This window comes from Orycteropus afer, unplaced genomic scaffold (assembly GCF_000298275.1).
Source record: "Orycteropus afer afer isolate SDZICR_OR568_19922 unplaced genomic scaffold, OryAfe1.0 scaffold00130, whole genome shotgun sequence".
Lineage (NCBI taxonomy): Eukaryota > Metazoa > Chordata > Mammalia > Tubulidentata > Orycteropodidae > Orycteropus > Orycteropus afer.
Window position 1 is genome coordinate 448,826 of NW_006921717.1, and position 16,731 is coordinate 465,556.

A 16,731-nucleotide genomic window follows, 5' to 3' on the forward strand; every position below is an offset into this window, starting at 1 on the left:
AACCTTCCTTCCGAGGAGTGGCTGGTGGGTTTGAACCGCCAGCCTTCTGGTTAGCAGTCAAGTGCCTTAGGCACTATGCTACCAGAGCTCCTGATACGGAAAGGAGGAGGAAGAGTAAAAAGAAAGGTGGCACACTTTAAAGATACTTCCAGTATACAGGTGTGTGTCACTTAACGTCCACCAGCAACGTCCAACCACGTGTATGTCCGGTCCCATAAAGTTTAATTTGTTGTTGTCGTTTTAAAAGAAAGTAGCTCTTTTCATTATTTCCTTCTATTGATTTTAACGTCTTAGACATAGAGTAACCAAAGCAGTGGAAAGAAAGGATGAAATAAAAGAGGTGAACAGAAGATTCTAAAGGGTGGCTTGAGAAGACAAAGTAAGGTATATTAAAATGAGCAAAGACCTGGAGTTAGAAAACCAGAAGGGAAGAGTATACTTGGCATTTCTCAACCTGAAAGAACTGAAGAAAAAATTCAAGCCCCAAGTTGCAAAGTTGAAGGAGACTATGGGCAAAATATTGAACAATACAAGAAGCATCAAAAGAAGATGGAAGGAATACACAGAATCACTGTACCGAAAGGAATTGGTCAGCGTTCAATCATTTCAGAAGGTAGCATATGATCAAGAACCAATGATATTGAAGGAAGAAGTCCAGCAGCACTGAAAGCACTGGCAAAAAACAAGGCTCCAGGTATTGACGGAATACCCACTGAGATGTTTCAGCAAACAGATGCAGCACTGGTAACACTCACTCATCTGTGCCACAAAATTTGCAAGACAGCTACCTGGTCAACCAACTGGAAGAGATCCCTATTTATCCCCATTCCAAAGAAAGGTGATCCAACAGAATGTGAAAATTATTAAACGATATCATTAATATCACACAAGTAAAGTTTTCCTGAAGATAATTTACAAATGGTTGCAGCAGTATATTGACAGGGAACTTACAGAATTTCAAGCCAGATTCAGAAGAGGATGAGGAGCAAGGCATATCATTGCTGATGTCAGATGGATCTTGGCTAAAAGCAGAGAATACCAGAAAAATGTTTGGTGTGTTTTATTGAGTCTATAAAGACATTTGACTATATAGATCATAACAAATTATAGGTAACATTGTGAAGAATGAGAATTCCAGAACACTTAATTGTGCTCATGAAGAACTTGTACATAGACCAAGAGGCAGTTGTTCAAACAGAACAAGAGGATACTGAATGGTTTAAAATCAACATGAGAGTGCATCACAGTTGTATCCTTTCACCATATGTATTCAATCTGTATGCTGAGCAAATAATCTGGAGAAGCTGGACTATACGAAGAAGAACTTGGCATCAGGATTGGAGGAAGACTCATTAACAACCTGAGATAAGCAGATGACACAGCTTGCTTGTGAAAGCAAAGAAGACTTGAAGCACTTACTGATGAAGATCAAAGACTATAGCCTTCACGTGGATCATACCATAAAGAAAACAAAAATCCTCACAACTGGACCAATAAGCAGCATCATGATAAGTGGAAAAAAGATTGAAGTCGTCAGGAATTTCATTTTACTTGGATCCATAATCAGCACCCATGGAAGCAGCAGTCAAGGAATCAGACAATGTACTGTATTGGGCAAATCTGCTGCAAAAGTTGTCTTTAAAGTGTTAAAAAGCAGAGATGCCATTGAGGTGCACCTGACCCCAGCCATGGTATTTTCAATCATTTATATGCATGCAAAAGCAGGACAATGAATAAGGAAGACGGAAGAAGAATTGATGCCTTTGGATTATGGAGTTGGCAAGAATATTGAATGTAGTATGGACTGCCAGAAGAATGAACAAATTTGTCTCAGAAGGAGTACAGCCACGACGCTCCTTAGAAGGGAGGATGACACAACTGTGTCTCATGTATTTTGGACCTGTGATCAGGAGGGACTGCTCTGGAGAAAGACAGCGTGCTTGGGAAAGTAGAGGGTCACTGAAAAAGAGGAAGCCCCTCGACGTGGTGGATTGACACAGTGGCAGCAACAGTAGGTTCAAACATGGCAGTGACTGTGAGGTGCAGTGAGTTACTTCATATGGCCCTTCTAGGCATAGCTTTTGTAAGTCCCACCAAATGACTGAGTGGGACTGTGAAAATGAGGTGTTTGTGGCCACCCAAGGGCATTGAGTAGCTTGCTGATAAAGCAAATAAGGTGCACGGCACCCTGGTGGGAGTGGGACCATGCAAATAAGGTGTATGGATCCCTAAGGAGAGGATTGGCCAGTTTTGCCATCCCACTAGGCTTAAAGTCAACCCCCCTGCAGCAGAGAGGGAGAACGTCACAACCATCAAAAGGAACAGGTAGGGATGGGGCACATCCTTCAGACCCTGGGTCCCTGTGCTGGGAGGCTCCAAAACCCACAGACAGACAGAATGGAGACGCCAGCGATGGTGAGAAGCAGTGACAGAAGAGGTGGGAGCAGAGGCAGCAGAACCAAGAGTGAGACAGTACGGTGGGCTTCGCAGCCACAGAACAAGATGGTGACAGTGCTTGTACCAGCCCACGGGGTGAGAGAGCTGGGTGCCTTCAGGCAGCAGGCTTCCTGGCGGAGTGGGGTGTCTCAGCGCTCTTATTGGGCCATCCAGGCTTGCCAGCTCACAGGGTGAGAGAGCCGAGAGCCTCTGCTGCGGCTTGGCCGTGGAGTGGGGTGCCTCAGGGCTCTTACTGGTAGAGCTAAAGGGCTTTGTAACACTTGCCTGAGCAGGGCAGAGGCTGGGGGGCATTATGGCCTAGAGGCTGAGGGCCACAAAGAGCCTGCCTGCAGGCATGGCTGAGAGGAAGCTGTTCTGACTGAAGGACTGTATCCTGAGCCATTTCTGATCCTGAATTGTAACCTGTTGGTTTCCTAATAAACTTTGGCAATGACCCAGGTGCTGGTAATATGCACAAGGTGGGTTCCTTGGTTGAGGCAGGAAGAGCCAACCATGTCTAACTGGGCGCAGGGGCAGGGAGAAAGGCTGTCTTAGAAGCACGTTAGGGAGCCGCTGGGTTGAGTGGGTGCTCCGAGAACCAGCCTGGAGAAGTCCAGGACCTTCTCAGAGGTCAGAGCAGCCCGCTGAGGAGGTCCACAGTTCTGCGGTCTTTCTGGCTCAGGGTTCAATTCCCTAGAAGGGAACCTTCGATGGGGCAGCCTCAGGCCAGTGCACAGCCCTTGGTTGTATAAGGCCATGAGAGGAAGGGTTTAGGGGAAGGGCCTCCTTTGTTTTCTGTGGCAGAAAATACCTGGGTTTCCCCTCCCCAGCACTGGAGGGGGGTCAGTCAGTCCTGCAGAGGAGGTTACGGACTTCGGAGAAGGAGGTTGGAGGTTGGACACCCCAAGCAACGGGCCTCCCCACACACACTCTTCTTCCAGAAAGCCCCTCCCCTCACGGCCACGGCATTTCAAACTCAGCACTTCCTCTGGGTCATCTGAGCAAGAGGGTGGGGCTCCCACGCAGAGTCCCTGCTTGCTGCTTGTGTTTTAAAGATGTGTAAACACATGTGCCCATGCACGCATGCATGCATGCATTTCATGCACGTGCACACATGCATGTGCACATCTGAGCTGCTGCATCGGGCTTTCTGAGGTTGGCGTAGGAATCTGAACGTTCAGGGAGACTCCCGTGAAATATTTACACACAACCCACCCAGCACAGTCAGTGGAAAGCATATATATGTATGCATGTATATTGCAGGGTGCCCTGGGGCGCAGTGTTAAAGTGCTCGGCTGCTAACCCAAAGAGAAAGATGTGGCATTCTGCTTCCAATAAGACTGACAGCCTTGGAAACCCTGTGGGGCAGTTCCACGCTGTCCTCTAGGGGCGCTGTGACTCCATAGCAATGGGTGATGATAACTAGGGAGGCAGGAACTTAGACCGCATTTGTTTCTTTCTTTTCTTCCCTCCCCGTTAGACCACTAATCCTTTCTGTCTCTGCATGTGCCTGTTCTAGAGCCTTCCCACAAGCGGGATCATACACTAGTTGTCCCTTTGTTTCTGACTTATTTCACTCAGCAGCATGTCCTCAGGGGATTCCCCAAGGCTTGGCTGTGTCCGGAGCGGGGCCTGTCCTGTGTCTCCTGGGACCTTCCTGATGGTTCCTTTCCCTGAACCAAGGCACAGCCACTGTGAGCAGTACCTGGCTCATCGATGTTTGTTGAGTGAATAACAGACCTGTGAAGCTGTGATTCCACGGTGTTCTAATTCAGCCACTTGCAGAAGTACAGTCTAAGGTTTTTCCCCGAAATCAATCCCAGCCAGAGGATCTGAAAGAAATTGGGGTTTCTTTTGGCTCCATTATAGAAGTCCCTGGACTCCAGCCCAGATCTCAAAGCAGGAACTTAGAGATCTGAGTTGTCTTGCTGTGGACTTATCGGAATCAGGGTTCAGAAACAGCCCCCTGTCCAGGGCTCCCTTGGGGCTTCCTGCTCCCCACAAAGGGCCATAGAGACAGCTCTGTGACTCGGCCCACCCCCCAGCTGTCCTTGGTTGACCCCCAGGACTTGCTGACCATCTTGTAGCCTGCCTGGGAATTCTCCGCCTTCCATCCAAGAACAAATTAGAAGGGCTGGAATCTCCACAGTCAAGAGTGGGGGACGGTGATTATGAAAAACAATTTAATTACAAATAGAAAATTGGTGCAACAGTGAGACAATGGGTATTTACTTAGAAGGATAAAGGACATCACAGAAAAGTACACAATTTTAAAATGCTGCCAAACACTGCAAGGATCCCAAAACACAGGAAAACCACCTTGGTAGGAGTTTCTCTGTCATTTCGGCCACATATTCTATGGTAGCCGTTTCATATGGCAAGAGTTATAAATATTTTCCAAGAGTCTTATTTTTTTAAAATACATATATGTGTGTGTGTGTGTGTGTGTGAGTGTTGTTGTTGTTGTTATGTGCCATGAAGTCGGACCCGACTCATAGAGACCCCTCCTTGGGTTTCCGAGGCAGTATCACTACGGAAGTAGATTGCCCAACCTTCTTTCCGAGGAGTGGCTGGTGGGTTTGAACCACCAGCCTTCTGGTTAGTAGTCAAGTGCCTTAGGCACTATGCTACCAGAGCTCCTGTGTGTGTGTGTGTGTGTGTGTGTACATATAAAATATATAAAACATATATAATATGTTAAAAGAACTAACATCTATCCTGGAGGAAGTGCACCCGAAATGCTCCTTGGAAGCGAGAATGGCCAGACTTCGTCTCACCTACTTTGGTCATGTTGTCAGAAGGGACCATTCCTTGGAGAAGGATGTCATGCTTGGTAGGGTGGAGGGTCGACGAAAGAGGGGGAGGCCTTCAAGGAGATGGATTGATACGGTGGCTGCGATGATGGGCTCAAGTATAGCAGGGATTGTGGGGCTGGCACGGGATCGGGCAGTGTTTCGTTCTGCTGTGCATGGGGTCGCTATGAGTCGGAAACGACTGAACAGCACCTGACAACAACAATACACACACGCACACACACATAAATCTACATACATGGTTGACCATCACTCTCACTGACTGGCTCTTCACTAATCAACTCCCTCGTTTTCTGACATTTTGCAGCCACAATACTAAAGAATCTACCATGCAACTATTAACAACGGCATCTGGCAGCAACCGAGACAGCTAGGTATGAGAAACGTTGGCTGTGATGGTTAAGATTATGTGTCAACTTGGCTAAGCCATGACTCTCAGTGGTTTGGTGGTTATGTCATGATGGAGTCACCCTCCATTCTGTGACCTGATGGGGTCACCTTCCGTTCTGTGATCTAATAAGATCATTGTCCATTTTCACATAATGCTGATTTTTGCATCACGACCTGGTTGTGGGAACCTGATTACATCCGATAAGTGAGGAGTGGGTGCCATTAGTTTTCAATCTCCTGATTGTAGTGGTGGTTTATGCTTCTAAGTTGACATCATCAATATCAAATCAGCAAGAAATGTAAGTATTTGCCAATGTGTTCCTAAGCTGCATGCCTCTTCATTAACCAGATCACAAAATCCAAGAGCCTACTGATCTCTTCTACTCAATGTTGATCTCTTCCACTTACTGAATTACTTCTTACCATTCAGTTCTCAAGGAGCTCTGGTGGCCTAGCGCCTAAGGCATTTGACTGCTTAGCAGAAGGCTGGTGGTTCGAACCCACCATCCACTTCTCAGAAGGAAGACTGGGCAATCTACTTCCGTAAAGATACCACCCTGGAAACCCAAGGAGAGGTGGCTAGGGGTCAAATCGACTTGATGGCAGTGAGTTTGGTTTTTTGGTATTCGGTTCTCAAGGTGAAAGTAATTTCTATTGTTTCAACATTTATCCTTATCTCTTTTGTTTCATATTTCATTAATTTTTTTGTCTGAACTCAAAAGATGAACTCAAAAAGAACATAGGTAACCATTGAAAACACTGAGGTAGTTTACAACCTGTGGACTCAGCTTTTCCGCTGGTGAGATCCATGTTGTTGTTGTTGTTGTTATGTGCCGTCGAGTCGGCCCCGACTCATAGCGACCCCTCCTTGGGTTTCCAAGGCAGTATCACTACGGAAGTAGGATTGCCCAACCTTCCTTCCGAGGAGTGGCTGGTGGGTTTGAACCGCCAGCCTTCTGGTTAGCAGTCAAGTGCTTTAGCCACTATGCTACCAGAGCTCCTCCTAGGGCCTTAATAATCGTTTGCCACATTTTAGTGCCTCTGAGAACTGATTCCTCCACTTAGACTGTTACACACCCAAGACTGGAAAAATTCCGCACAGTGCAGCTCCTGGCTCCGTCTGTTGCCCTCCACAGCCGTATCCTTTCTGTGTGGGCACCGTGGGGCACGGCCATGGAACTGGACAACCCCTGGTGCTGCACGTTCATGTCCTCACACCAGGTTCCCCACTCATCAGACTGAGGAACAATGGTTGCATAGAAGTCACTGAGAACTACATGACTCTATGCCTCCTACTCAAACTGACGATATCCCCAACTCAGTTTCCTGTGTTCAAGCCCAAAAATGTCCGAGTGTCCTCCAGTGCCACTGGTGTGACAGGAAATGGGACAAAGAGAATTGGGAGGAGGAAGGGACAGTGGTCACACTGATCGTGGTTAAAATATGTTCCTTTTGCAAGTTCCACAAAATATATAACCACGTGAACACACTGCTGAACTCCTCCCAGGGCCTTAGAAGGAGCCCGTGCGGTGGGACCCGGTGGCAATTCATTTCTATCAGCTTCACAGAGACCTGCCTTTGCTTGGACTCCTCTCAAGCAGGTCCCAGTTCTCAGTATCCCGCGTTCACTTACTTGAGGATCTGTTGCCCTCAAGCTCTTTCTAAACTCTTGTGCAAGGGTTCTTTGCCTGCAGACAACAGAAACCCACTGTGGCCAACTTAAGCAATAAAGGACATTGACTGGAAGGAGCTCAGGGAGCACACAACGTCAACATGTACAATAAAAACAGAACAGGAGTCAGAACTAGATCTAATGGGCAACGTCCAAATACTCCTCTCTCTTATTTATTAATTAATTAGTTTGTTTGTTTAGCAGTGTTTCCTCCCCTCCTCTGTCATCCCTGGTGACCAGCAAAGAAAGGTTCCTTCCATATATAAACCTTTCCTTGACTTTTTACAGTAATGAACTAATACAATATTTGTCCTTCTGTGATTGACTTGTTTCACTCAGCATGTCCTCCAAGTTCATCCACATTATGTGGTGTTTCGCAGAGTCTTCATTATTCTTTAGTGTTGTGTAGTATTCCATTGTGTGTATGTACCATAGTTTGGTTACTCTTCTTTTGTTGGGCACCTACGTTGTTTCCATCTTTCAGTTATTGTAAATAGTGCTGAGATGAACTTGGGTGTGCATATATCTGTTCTTGTCATGGCTCTTGCTTCTTTAGGATGTATACCGAGTAATGGGATTGCTACATCAAATGGTATTTCTACTTCCAACTTTTTAAGGTATCACTATACTGCTTTCCACAGGGGTTGTATCATTTTACAGTCCCACCAGCAGTGTATGAGAGTCCCAATCTCTCCGCATCCTCACCAGCATTTGTTATTTTCTGTCTTGCTGAACTTTGCCATTAGTGCTAGGGTCAGATAGTATCTCATTGTTTTGATTTGCATCTCTCTAATGGCATTTGACTGCTAACCAGAAGGCTGGTGGTTCAAACCCACCAGCCACTCCTTGGAAGGAAAATGGGGCAATCTACTTCTGTAGTGATACCGCCTCAGAAACCCAAGGAGAGGTCACTGTGAGTTGGATGTGACTCAATGGCAGTGAGGTTTTTTTAATGGCTAATAGGGAGCTCTGGTGGCATAGTGCCTAAGGCATTTGACTGCTACCCAGAAATCTGGCAGTTCAAACCCACCAGCCACTCGTTGGAAGAAAGATTGGGCAATCTACTTCTGTACAGAGGCAATAAGTGAGAATGGTTAATGATGGTGAACATTTCTTAATGTGTTTGTTGGCCGTCTGAATATCTTCTTTGGTGAAGTGTCTGTTCATGTCTTCTGCCCATTTTTTAATTGGATTGTTTGTCTTTTTGATGTTGACGTGTTGGAGTTTTCTATAAATTTTAGAGGTAAGTCCCTTGTCAGATATGTCGTTGCTGAATACGTTTTCCCAGTCTGTGGGTTCTCTTTTTACTCCTTTGGTCCTCTCATCTTGAATCACTGTATTCAGTACTTGACATCCTGGGAAAGAGCCTGACTGGCTGGTTGGGACCTGGGCCAGCCCTTTGACCTTTGGGGATGGGTAGAGGAAGGACCTAGTAGAAAGATACTCAAGGACCCCCACGGCTTCTGGAAGGACAGGTTCCTTGGTTGACTATCCCACCAGGAAGTCTTACAATGAGGGAAAGGTAATTTCCCAGTAGCAGATTGGTAGGATCTTAGGACAGATGCCTGGGAGATGGGTAGTCACACTGCTTGTGGTGAAGTGAGTTCCTTTATGTGATCTTTTGCCTTAGTTCTTTGGAAAACACAGCTTGAGAGATTTTTTCACTAAGCTCTAGGGAACTACTTTTGCCCTAGTTTTCTACCCTAGAGGGTTTGTTACAGTTCCTGTGTAAACTGTAAACAACTTGGTTGGATATCTTTTGTCTGGCCTTGGGCTACAACCTGCCCTGTGATTGGTATGCATCTTGCAGGGACTGATCAATATGCTATGTAAATGAAGTGTCTGTGAACTATGCAAATGAGGTGACTATAACCTACTATGCAAATGAGGTGTCTCTCTGGCCTACCTAGAGGGGATTGGTCAGTTTGTGGTCCCCTGCTGGGAGGGGCCATGCCTTAAAATTGACAATGAGTTGTGTATCTATGCAGTCAGCCAACCCGACAGAGGTGTTTCAGATAGAAAGAAAGAGGGAGAGAAGCAGAAAGAATAAGGAAAAGAGAATCAGAGAGAAGAGGAGGAGCGCCCCCTGGAGAAGCTGGAACATGGGTCAAGGACTTCAGCACTGAAGACGTCGAGAGTCCCAGAAAGAGCCTCACAGCAGAGCTGGTGATGACCGGTGTGGAAGGGGCCCAGCACTGCAGTCAGTGGTTACAGATGGCAGGACCAAAAGGGGCCTGTCGTTAGGGGGCCAAGAAAAGCCTGTCCTGAGAGGACCGAGAGGAGCCTGCCCTGGGGGGGCTGAGAGGAGGCCTACACAACCTAGAGGAGCCAAGGGAGCTGTCCTGAAGAAGCCGTGACTGTGGGGACATCTGCTGGGGTGCCTGCACAGCTGAGAACCCCTCATTTCCTTAGTGTCCTGCCACCCACCCTTACATTCTCAGGGACAGGCCCACACCATGTTTTACTGTGGATCCCAATGCTCTGGTCCCAGGTAATTGGAGAAAGACGTGACCCATCCCACCAATCAGATTCCTTCTCCATGTCTGGAATCAGAACTGAGGGGCAAGTCCTCGTCCATGTAATGGAGACATACCATCCCTCAGCGTCCTCGTAGGGTTCCTGTGAAGGGAAATCAGACCAGTATGTTCTGACCAAGGTTCACTGAAGAGGAGTGAAAACCACAGCTCATGAAGACTGTGTCCAACAGATGGGACAGAGCAAAGCACGGATGTTTAACACGTGGATGCTAGTGTCACAGAGGCTGGCACATACCAGGTGCTCAATAACGGTTGTGTACTCAGTGAATGAGATCCCACAAATGTCCTGCTAATTTCAGAGCTTTAGCTCCTAGGAACTACCTTGGATAACAAACACGTTAGGGAAAAAGAAGAAACATGGCACTTTGGCGGAAGAATTGATTGGCCTGTTTCTCTCCTGCAATTGTTTTCCATCCCTTCTTCTCCACCCTTTCAAACAAGGCAGGAGCCACTCTGGCCGAGACAGCTGGAGCTCACCCACATGCCCCACCATCTCTTCCTTCTTGCAAATGGATGGACTACATTTCCTAGAATCCTTTGCAGTGAGCTAGGGCCATGTGACTAGCTTCCAGTCAATGGAATGCTTTGCTGTGAAATCCAGCCATGTTTGATCCTCCTGTCTTCTCACCTCTGGCTGAATGGGAACTTGGAGGACCTGGCAGAAGGTCCATAGGATAGAAAGAACCTGAGGAGGCCCTGAATGACCCACTGGAGTAGAGCCACCACCGACCCACATTGGACTATGACACAAAAAGGAAACTTGCATTGTGCTAAGCCCCTGGGATGTGGGGGCTCTTTGTCCCAGGAATTTGCCCACTGCGCTGCAGTCACATTTTCTCAGCAGAAAGGTTATCACAGCAGATATTTCCCACCAGACAGGAGTGACTCTGCACACTTAGGAAGCAGGGGAGATTCTGCGACAAGAATGAGAAGTTAGGAGCCATGCAATGACGTCAGGAAGACAGTCTTCTTTGTAATACTCCTTGAGGACTGAAGTGAAGGATCCTATAGATCAATTTTGGAATCTGAGAGCAAAGATCAGGTGACGTGACATGGATACCAGAGAGAGCAGATAACCACAGGGACATGTCCAGCTCAGAGGGGTCAGTGGGGTCAGTAGGAGGCCATAACCCCAGGAGGCAACTGCTAAGAAAAGGGGAGGGCACCTCTAAGGTGACTAGTCTGTAAAAGTCCAATTGGAGGCCTCAGATATGAAAAGTTCAATGATAGACAAAGAGAAAACCTGGTGTCCTGGTTCCCTAGTGCCGCTCTGACAAGAATGTACCACAAATGGGATGGCTTGAACAAACAGGTTTATTCTCTCACAGTTTGGAGGCTTTAAGTCCAAGTTCAAAGAGCCAGCCTCTAGGGGCTGCGTAAAAGCCCCTCAACCTTGAGCTTCAGCTCTGCCTCCTGCTCCCAGCCCACTGGACCTGGAGGCTTTTCTTCACTCAGCTGCTGGCTGCTGAGGCTGAGAAGCCCAAGGTTGACAAGTAATAGGGCACAGTCCTGATGTGACCAAACCACACGGCAGTCCATTAATTCAAGTCCATTGAAAGTCCCAAGGATGGCAGAGCATGGCAGGGTGCTGAACAATGACATGGCTACATGCAGGTTTTAAGTGTGCCATAAGCTAGAGACCATTCCCCAAGGCTTCTGCTTATATACAGGAAGCAGACCACATCCCTAAGACAGCTACTCAGCTGCTCCCAGTAGATTCCACCATGGAGTTGATTACCAGTCTCATCATGGGGAATATTACATCCAGGTGTCCAGCCACTCAACCAGGCCCAGCCAAACTGACACACAAGCTTAACCACCACACCTTGTATGTGTTGCTTCCTGACATTGTGTTCTGTGGATGTCATACATACTGCACTTGACTGTATTAAATAAATAAACAAGACGTTCCCTAATTCCAAACCAAACCCCGTCTTGTTTTCAGTATCAAAAGGCTGTGGTTGTCAGGAATTCCTCTCTGGAGTCCCTTTGTTGTCTAGGACATGAAGCCATGGTGTCCTTTGCACAGGACAGCAGTTGCAGCCCTCAGTGGCCTTGGGAAAAGGGCCATGTCCTCTCTTCCTGCCTCTAAAATGATGCATCATTTTAAGACTACTGGATGGCAAAACTGACCTATTGCTTCGTTAGGGTTCCATACACCTCATTTGCATATTTCCACACCCACAAAAGTGCCATGCACCTTATTTGCACCACGAGCAAGCTGTCAACTCCCCTTGGTGGGCCAAAATTACCTTATTTGCATGTTGTTGTTGTTGTTATGTGCCATGGAGTCGGACCCAACTCCTAGTGACCCCTGCTTGGGTTTCGGAGGCAGTATTACTACGGAAGTAGATTGCCCAGCCTTCCTTCCAGTGAGTGGCTGGTGGCTTTGAACCACCAGCCTTCTGATTAGCAGTCAAGTGCCTTAGGCACTATGCCACCAGAGCTCCCCCTTATTTGCATAGCCCCATCCAATCATTTAGTGGGAGTTACAAGACCACACCATGAAAGGCCATATAAAAGCCATCCATTGTACCCTTCCATGGTGTCTGACTCCCACCTGGGACCCTAAATGGATGAACCCTGCAGGGGAGTTAGGGAAATCAGGAGTAAGCAAGCGAATATTTATCACCAGAAGGTTTCTTTCTCAGACAGAGTGTGGACAGACACGTTAGAGTGCTGTGGTCATTCACAAGGAAACCTCTATATAACTGTAGAGTGCTCAGAATGCTGGCCACTCGAGATTAAACCAGGGTTTGTGGGGCAGGAAGTTTATATAGCATTGAGAGTCTATTGAAATAAATAAAACTACAAATGCACCATTAGGTACACACTGAATATTCATTTAGTCTGACAAAATAAATTATTCATTATTGTAAGGCAACAGATACAAGAAACTTCACAAATTATCAACCCTATCAGGATATTTGGTAGCATAGCGCCTAAGGCACTTGACTGCTAACCAGGAGGCTGGCGGTTCAAACCCACCAGCCACTCCTTGGAAGGAAGGTTGGGCAATCCTACTTCAGTAGTGATAACTGCCTCGGAAACCCAAGGAGGGGTCGCTAGGAGTCGGGGCCGACTCGATGGCAAATAACAACAACAACAACAAATCAGGATATGTTAATTAATTAACTACTCAACAAGCCTTTAGAATATTTTTTTCTATATTTCTGTCTACATGCTATTGATCACATCTTCATATGAATCAATTCTGCAATATTTCCTCTGGGGAGAATAGGAGGGAATTTGGCATCACCTTGCTGACTGGATTTACGTTAAGATACTAATAGCCGAGATACATACAACACACAACTTCACACACAGACATTTTAGTTTGCAGCATGCTGCGGGATCAGGTCTACAAAAACAGGAAGTGTGGTGAGCAGAGTTTTGCACGTTACCCATCCAAGATAAAAAAGGTCTAGTGTGTTTTATGACCACATGTCCTGCGTGCTCCAGCATGTCCTAATAGTGGATGAACTTCTGGGTTGGTTTGCCATCAGCGAATGCTGCATGACCCCTTATGATTTTCACAGCCATGAATGTGAAGAACTCCCATAGACAAGCTTCTGGCTCCACATATATTCAGTCTTGTTTCTTCCCCACTGCCCACATGCTTCTGAAGATAAGCACCACAGGACAGGTTCATGTCCTGATACAACATCCAGCCCTGCACTTGTCCCAGGTGCCAGGTGAGTGGGCAGTGGGAACATTCCTGGAAGCCATTCCTATTGTAAGATGGCTAGCAAGAACCTAGCTGTCCATGGAAGTGACTGTGAACTTCATTAATAAATGAACTATTAATGAACTACCACTAAGCCCAGTCACAGATATCCCAACTTGGCTCCCCCTTGGCTAAGTCCCCAAACATCTGTGGCCACACCAGTTTCACCAGACCAGCAGTGGAGTGAGATGAAGAAAAGTTGGAGTAGACAGAGACAGAGGTCATGACTGATGCATCATTTTGTGAACTTTATTGGAACACACCTGCGTGGACAATTTCTGGGACTCTTCTCCTTCTGTGTGCAGGTGAGGGCACCATGGTGACCACTTACATCTAAGAAGAAAAGTGTCCTTTGTCCCCCCAGCTCTCTGCATCAGCAATCGCTTGGTCACTGCCCAGGGTGGAGAAGGTCATGGGCATGGGCTTTATTGTCCAATGGTACCAGTGGAATCCTAGCCCTTCTGTTCACTACTGTGTGCTCTGGAGAAAGCATTTGACCTTGATCTCACTGAGCCCCGGTGCCTTAAGTCATGACACAGATATCAGTGATGTTTACTGGCCAGGTGAGCACTTATGAAATGCTTGTGGCATGCAAGGCCAGTACTGGTCCCGGGTGCTCCATGAGATGCCTGGAATGGCTGCCAAAGAGACCCCTGCTCCCCTGCCTCCCTGACACATGCAGACTGGGGCCTGAGGTCTGGATGGGAGAAAACAGGTGGCCCAGGAAACTGGGGGAGCCCAGAGCTCACCTTCTCATTCTAGGGACCTGCACAGCCCCCAGCTCAGGCCCATGAACACCAGGCAGAGAGCCCAAGACAGTGGGTCCCAGGAGACACCAGTACCTGATGCCCAAGAATCCGTATTTCTGACCAGAGCACAAATTCACAGGCTGGCGAATTGATGCAATGGTGGGATCTTCCATAAACTACTAATGGGCATTTCTCTTCCTTTCTGAGGATCTGGTCTTTGTCTCCATTGGCTTGAATCCACCATCTCCCTGGAGGAGACTGAATTGTCGCAGAAGAATGCAAGGAGACAGAACTAGGCATTTTCAGCTTCTGACATGCTCAGTAGGACAATGCAGCAAGATGGCAGCCTTGCAGGCCAGGCTCTGTCCTGAGACAGGATTTCCCCACTCGCCGTCAGCACGAGTTTCCTGTGGTCGCTGTAACAGAAATCAACAAGCTGTAACACAATAGAGCTGAAAGCTGGCATCTGCTCTGGAAACAGAAGATGGAGTGCCCGTGGGGTGCAAATGGTTAATGTGCTCAGCTGTGACCAAAAAGGTGAAGTTTCAAGTCCAGACACAGTCACCTTGGAGGAAAGTGATCTTCTGATCACTTCTGATGAATCAGCCGTTGAAAACCGTGTGGAGCACAGGTCTGTTCCAACACCCGTGGGGGAGCCAGGAGTCAGAGTTGACCTGACAGCAACTGGTCCAGGTGACCAGAGATCCACTCCACAGAAGACAACTGCATTTCATCTCCACGGCTGAGCCATCCATGGTGAGGTCCAGGATACATGCCTTGTCAGGGGACTGGTGGGCATGGCAGAGAAGTGATCCCAACCTGGAGGGGTGCAACATCTTCAAGATGCCCAAGAGCATGTGGGCAGCCTGACCTCATGCTAATCCCATGACTGGGTTCGTGTGGACGGGAACTGTGGGATCCTGGCTCTCAGGCCCCACCTCGTTGGTACCTGTGGAGGGTGTCTCTTTGCCCACTATGATGGGCTCCTCCTGCAGTGCCCTGCTGAGCACAGCCCCCAGGGGCTCCTGAAGTCTCTGTCTCCTCCATCTGCCCACCAGGAAGTAGATGATGGGGTTGGCACTGCAGCCCAGGGACGAGGAGAGGCATGATATGCTGACATACAGGATCTTCAGCTGCTGAGGCAGGTCTACCCAGTAGAGGATGGACGAATAGACGCCCAGGGGCAGGGAGCAAACCAGGAACATGAGGACAGAGGCCAGGATGACCAAGAGCAACCTCGGGGATTGCCGGCACCACTGCCGGGAACTCCTCTGGACCTTAATGAAGAGGACCATGCTGGACAATATCATGGGTGTGAGTGTCCCAAAAATGAAGATGTTCACGATGACGTCCACAGTGAAGCATTGCTGTTTGTCATAACCCCTAAAGTGGGTGCAGAAGTAAGAGGCCACTATGCTCATCAGGAGGGACAGAGTCCAGAGCAGGGTGCACACCACAGTGGACAGGCGTTGCGGCCTGTGGACCTTGTACCATATGGGGAAGAGGACAGAGAGGCAGCGTTGGGTGCTGATGGCTGTCAGCAGGCTCAGGTCCACTGTGTATGCAAAGTACTTCACCCTCCTCACCACCTCACAGACCTTGGTGTTCCTGGCCAGGAAGATGATATCTAGACTTATCACAGAGGCCATGCAGAGGAGGAAGAGGAGGTCAGCCACTGCCAGGTTGAGGACGTAGACGCAGAAGGGGCTCCTCTTCATGCGGATCATGCAGATGACCAGGCTGTTGCCGACCAACCCACACACACAGGTGAGCACGGCCAGGACGCTGACCACGAAACAGGTTGTGTTGAATGCATTCATCCTGGTGCTGTTAGGGGTCGGCTCCGGGGTCTCACTGCCAATTAGAGTCTGCTTCATCCCTACAGAAGAAGGGAGACCAACGTGAATGTCTGTGTTGCATGGACCAGGATGTTTCTGGAGTCCCCCCGATTTATCTACTTTGTGGCTCTCAACCCAGGTCCTTTTAGCAACAGACCATGATCAGGAGGCCTCACACCTTCCCCACTGCTCTGGCTCTGGCCCGCTTTCATCTGCCACCAGGCCTACCATGACGGATCTGGGGTTGGTGCTGATATCTTTATCAAGTTAGAAGTTATCTTCTATTGTGAGTTTTTGATATTTTAAAATCATGAAGTAGTGTTGGCTTTTATCAACTTTTTCATGTTGATTGATACTAACTTTTCTCCTGTAACCTTCAAATCCTGTGAATCAATGTTTTGTTTTTTCATTGGACTTCAGGTACAAAGAGTAGAATTAATGATGTCCCTCAGCTTACAACACACCCTGGTTACTAGTCTATTTGAAGCCTCTCATTGAGGTTGTCCTCTTCATCTCCATCCCAACTTTCTGTCCCCTCCTTCCCTCCTTCCACGACATCTGTGGTGACG

General features: G+C 47.8%; 1 protein-coding gene across 1 annotated transcript; it reads right to left on the minus strand.

The window, feature by feature from the left end:
* Positions 1 to 15,196: 15,196 nt before the first annotated feature.
* Positions 15,197 to 16,201, minus strand: MRGPRD (MAS related GPR family member D). Its single transcript, XM_007944917.1, has one exon. The coding sequence runs from the start codon at positions 16,199 to 16,201 to the stop codon at positions 15,197 to 15,199; it is 1,005 nt and encodes a 334-aa protein (XP_007943108.1).
* Between the last annotated feature and the right edge of the window lie 530 nt (positions 16,202 to 16,731).

What these genes read in the sequence shown, in the direction of transcription:
- MRGPRD (XM_007944917.1), bottom strand. Translation starts at nt 16,201, where the DNA reads ATGAAGCAGACTCTAATTGGCAGTGAGACCCCGGAGCCGACCCCTAAC.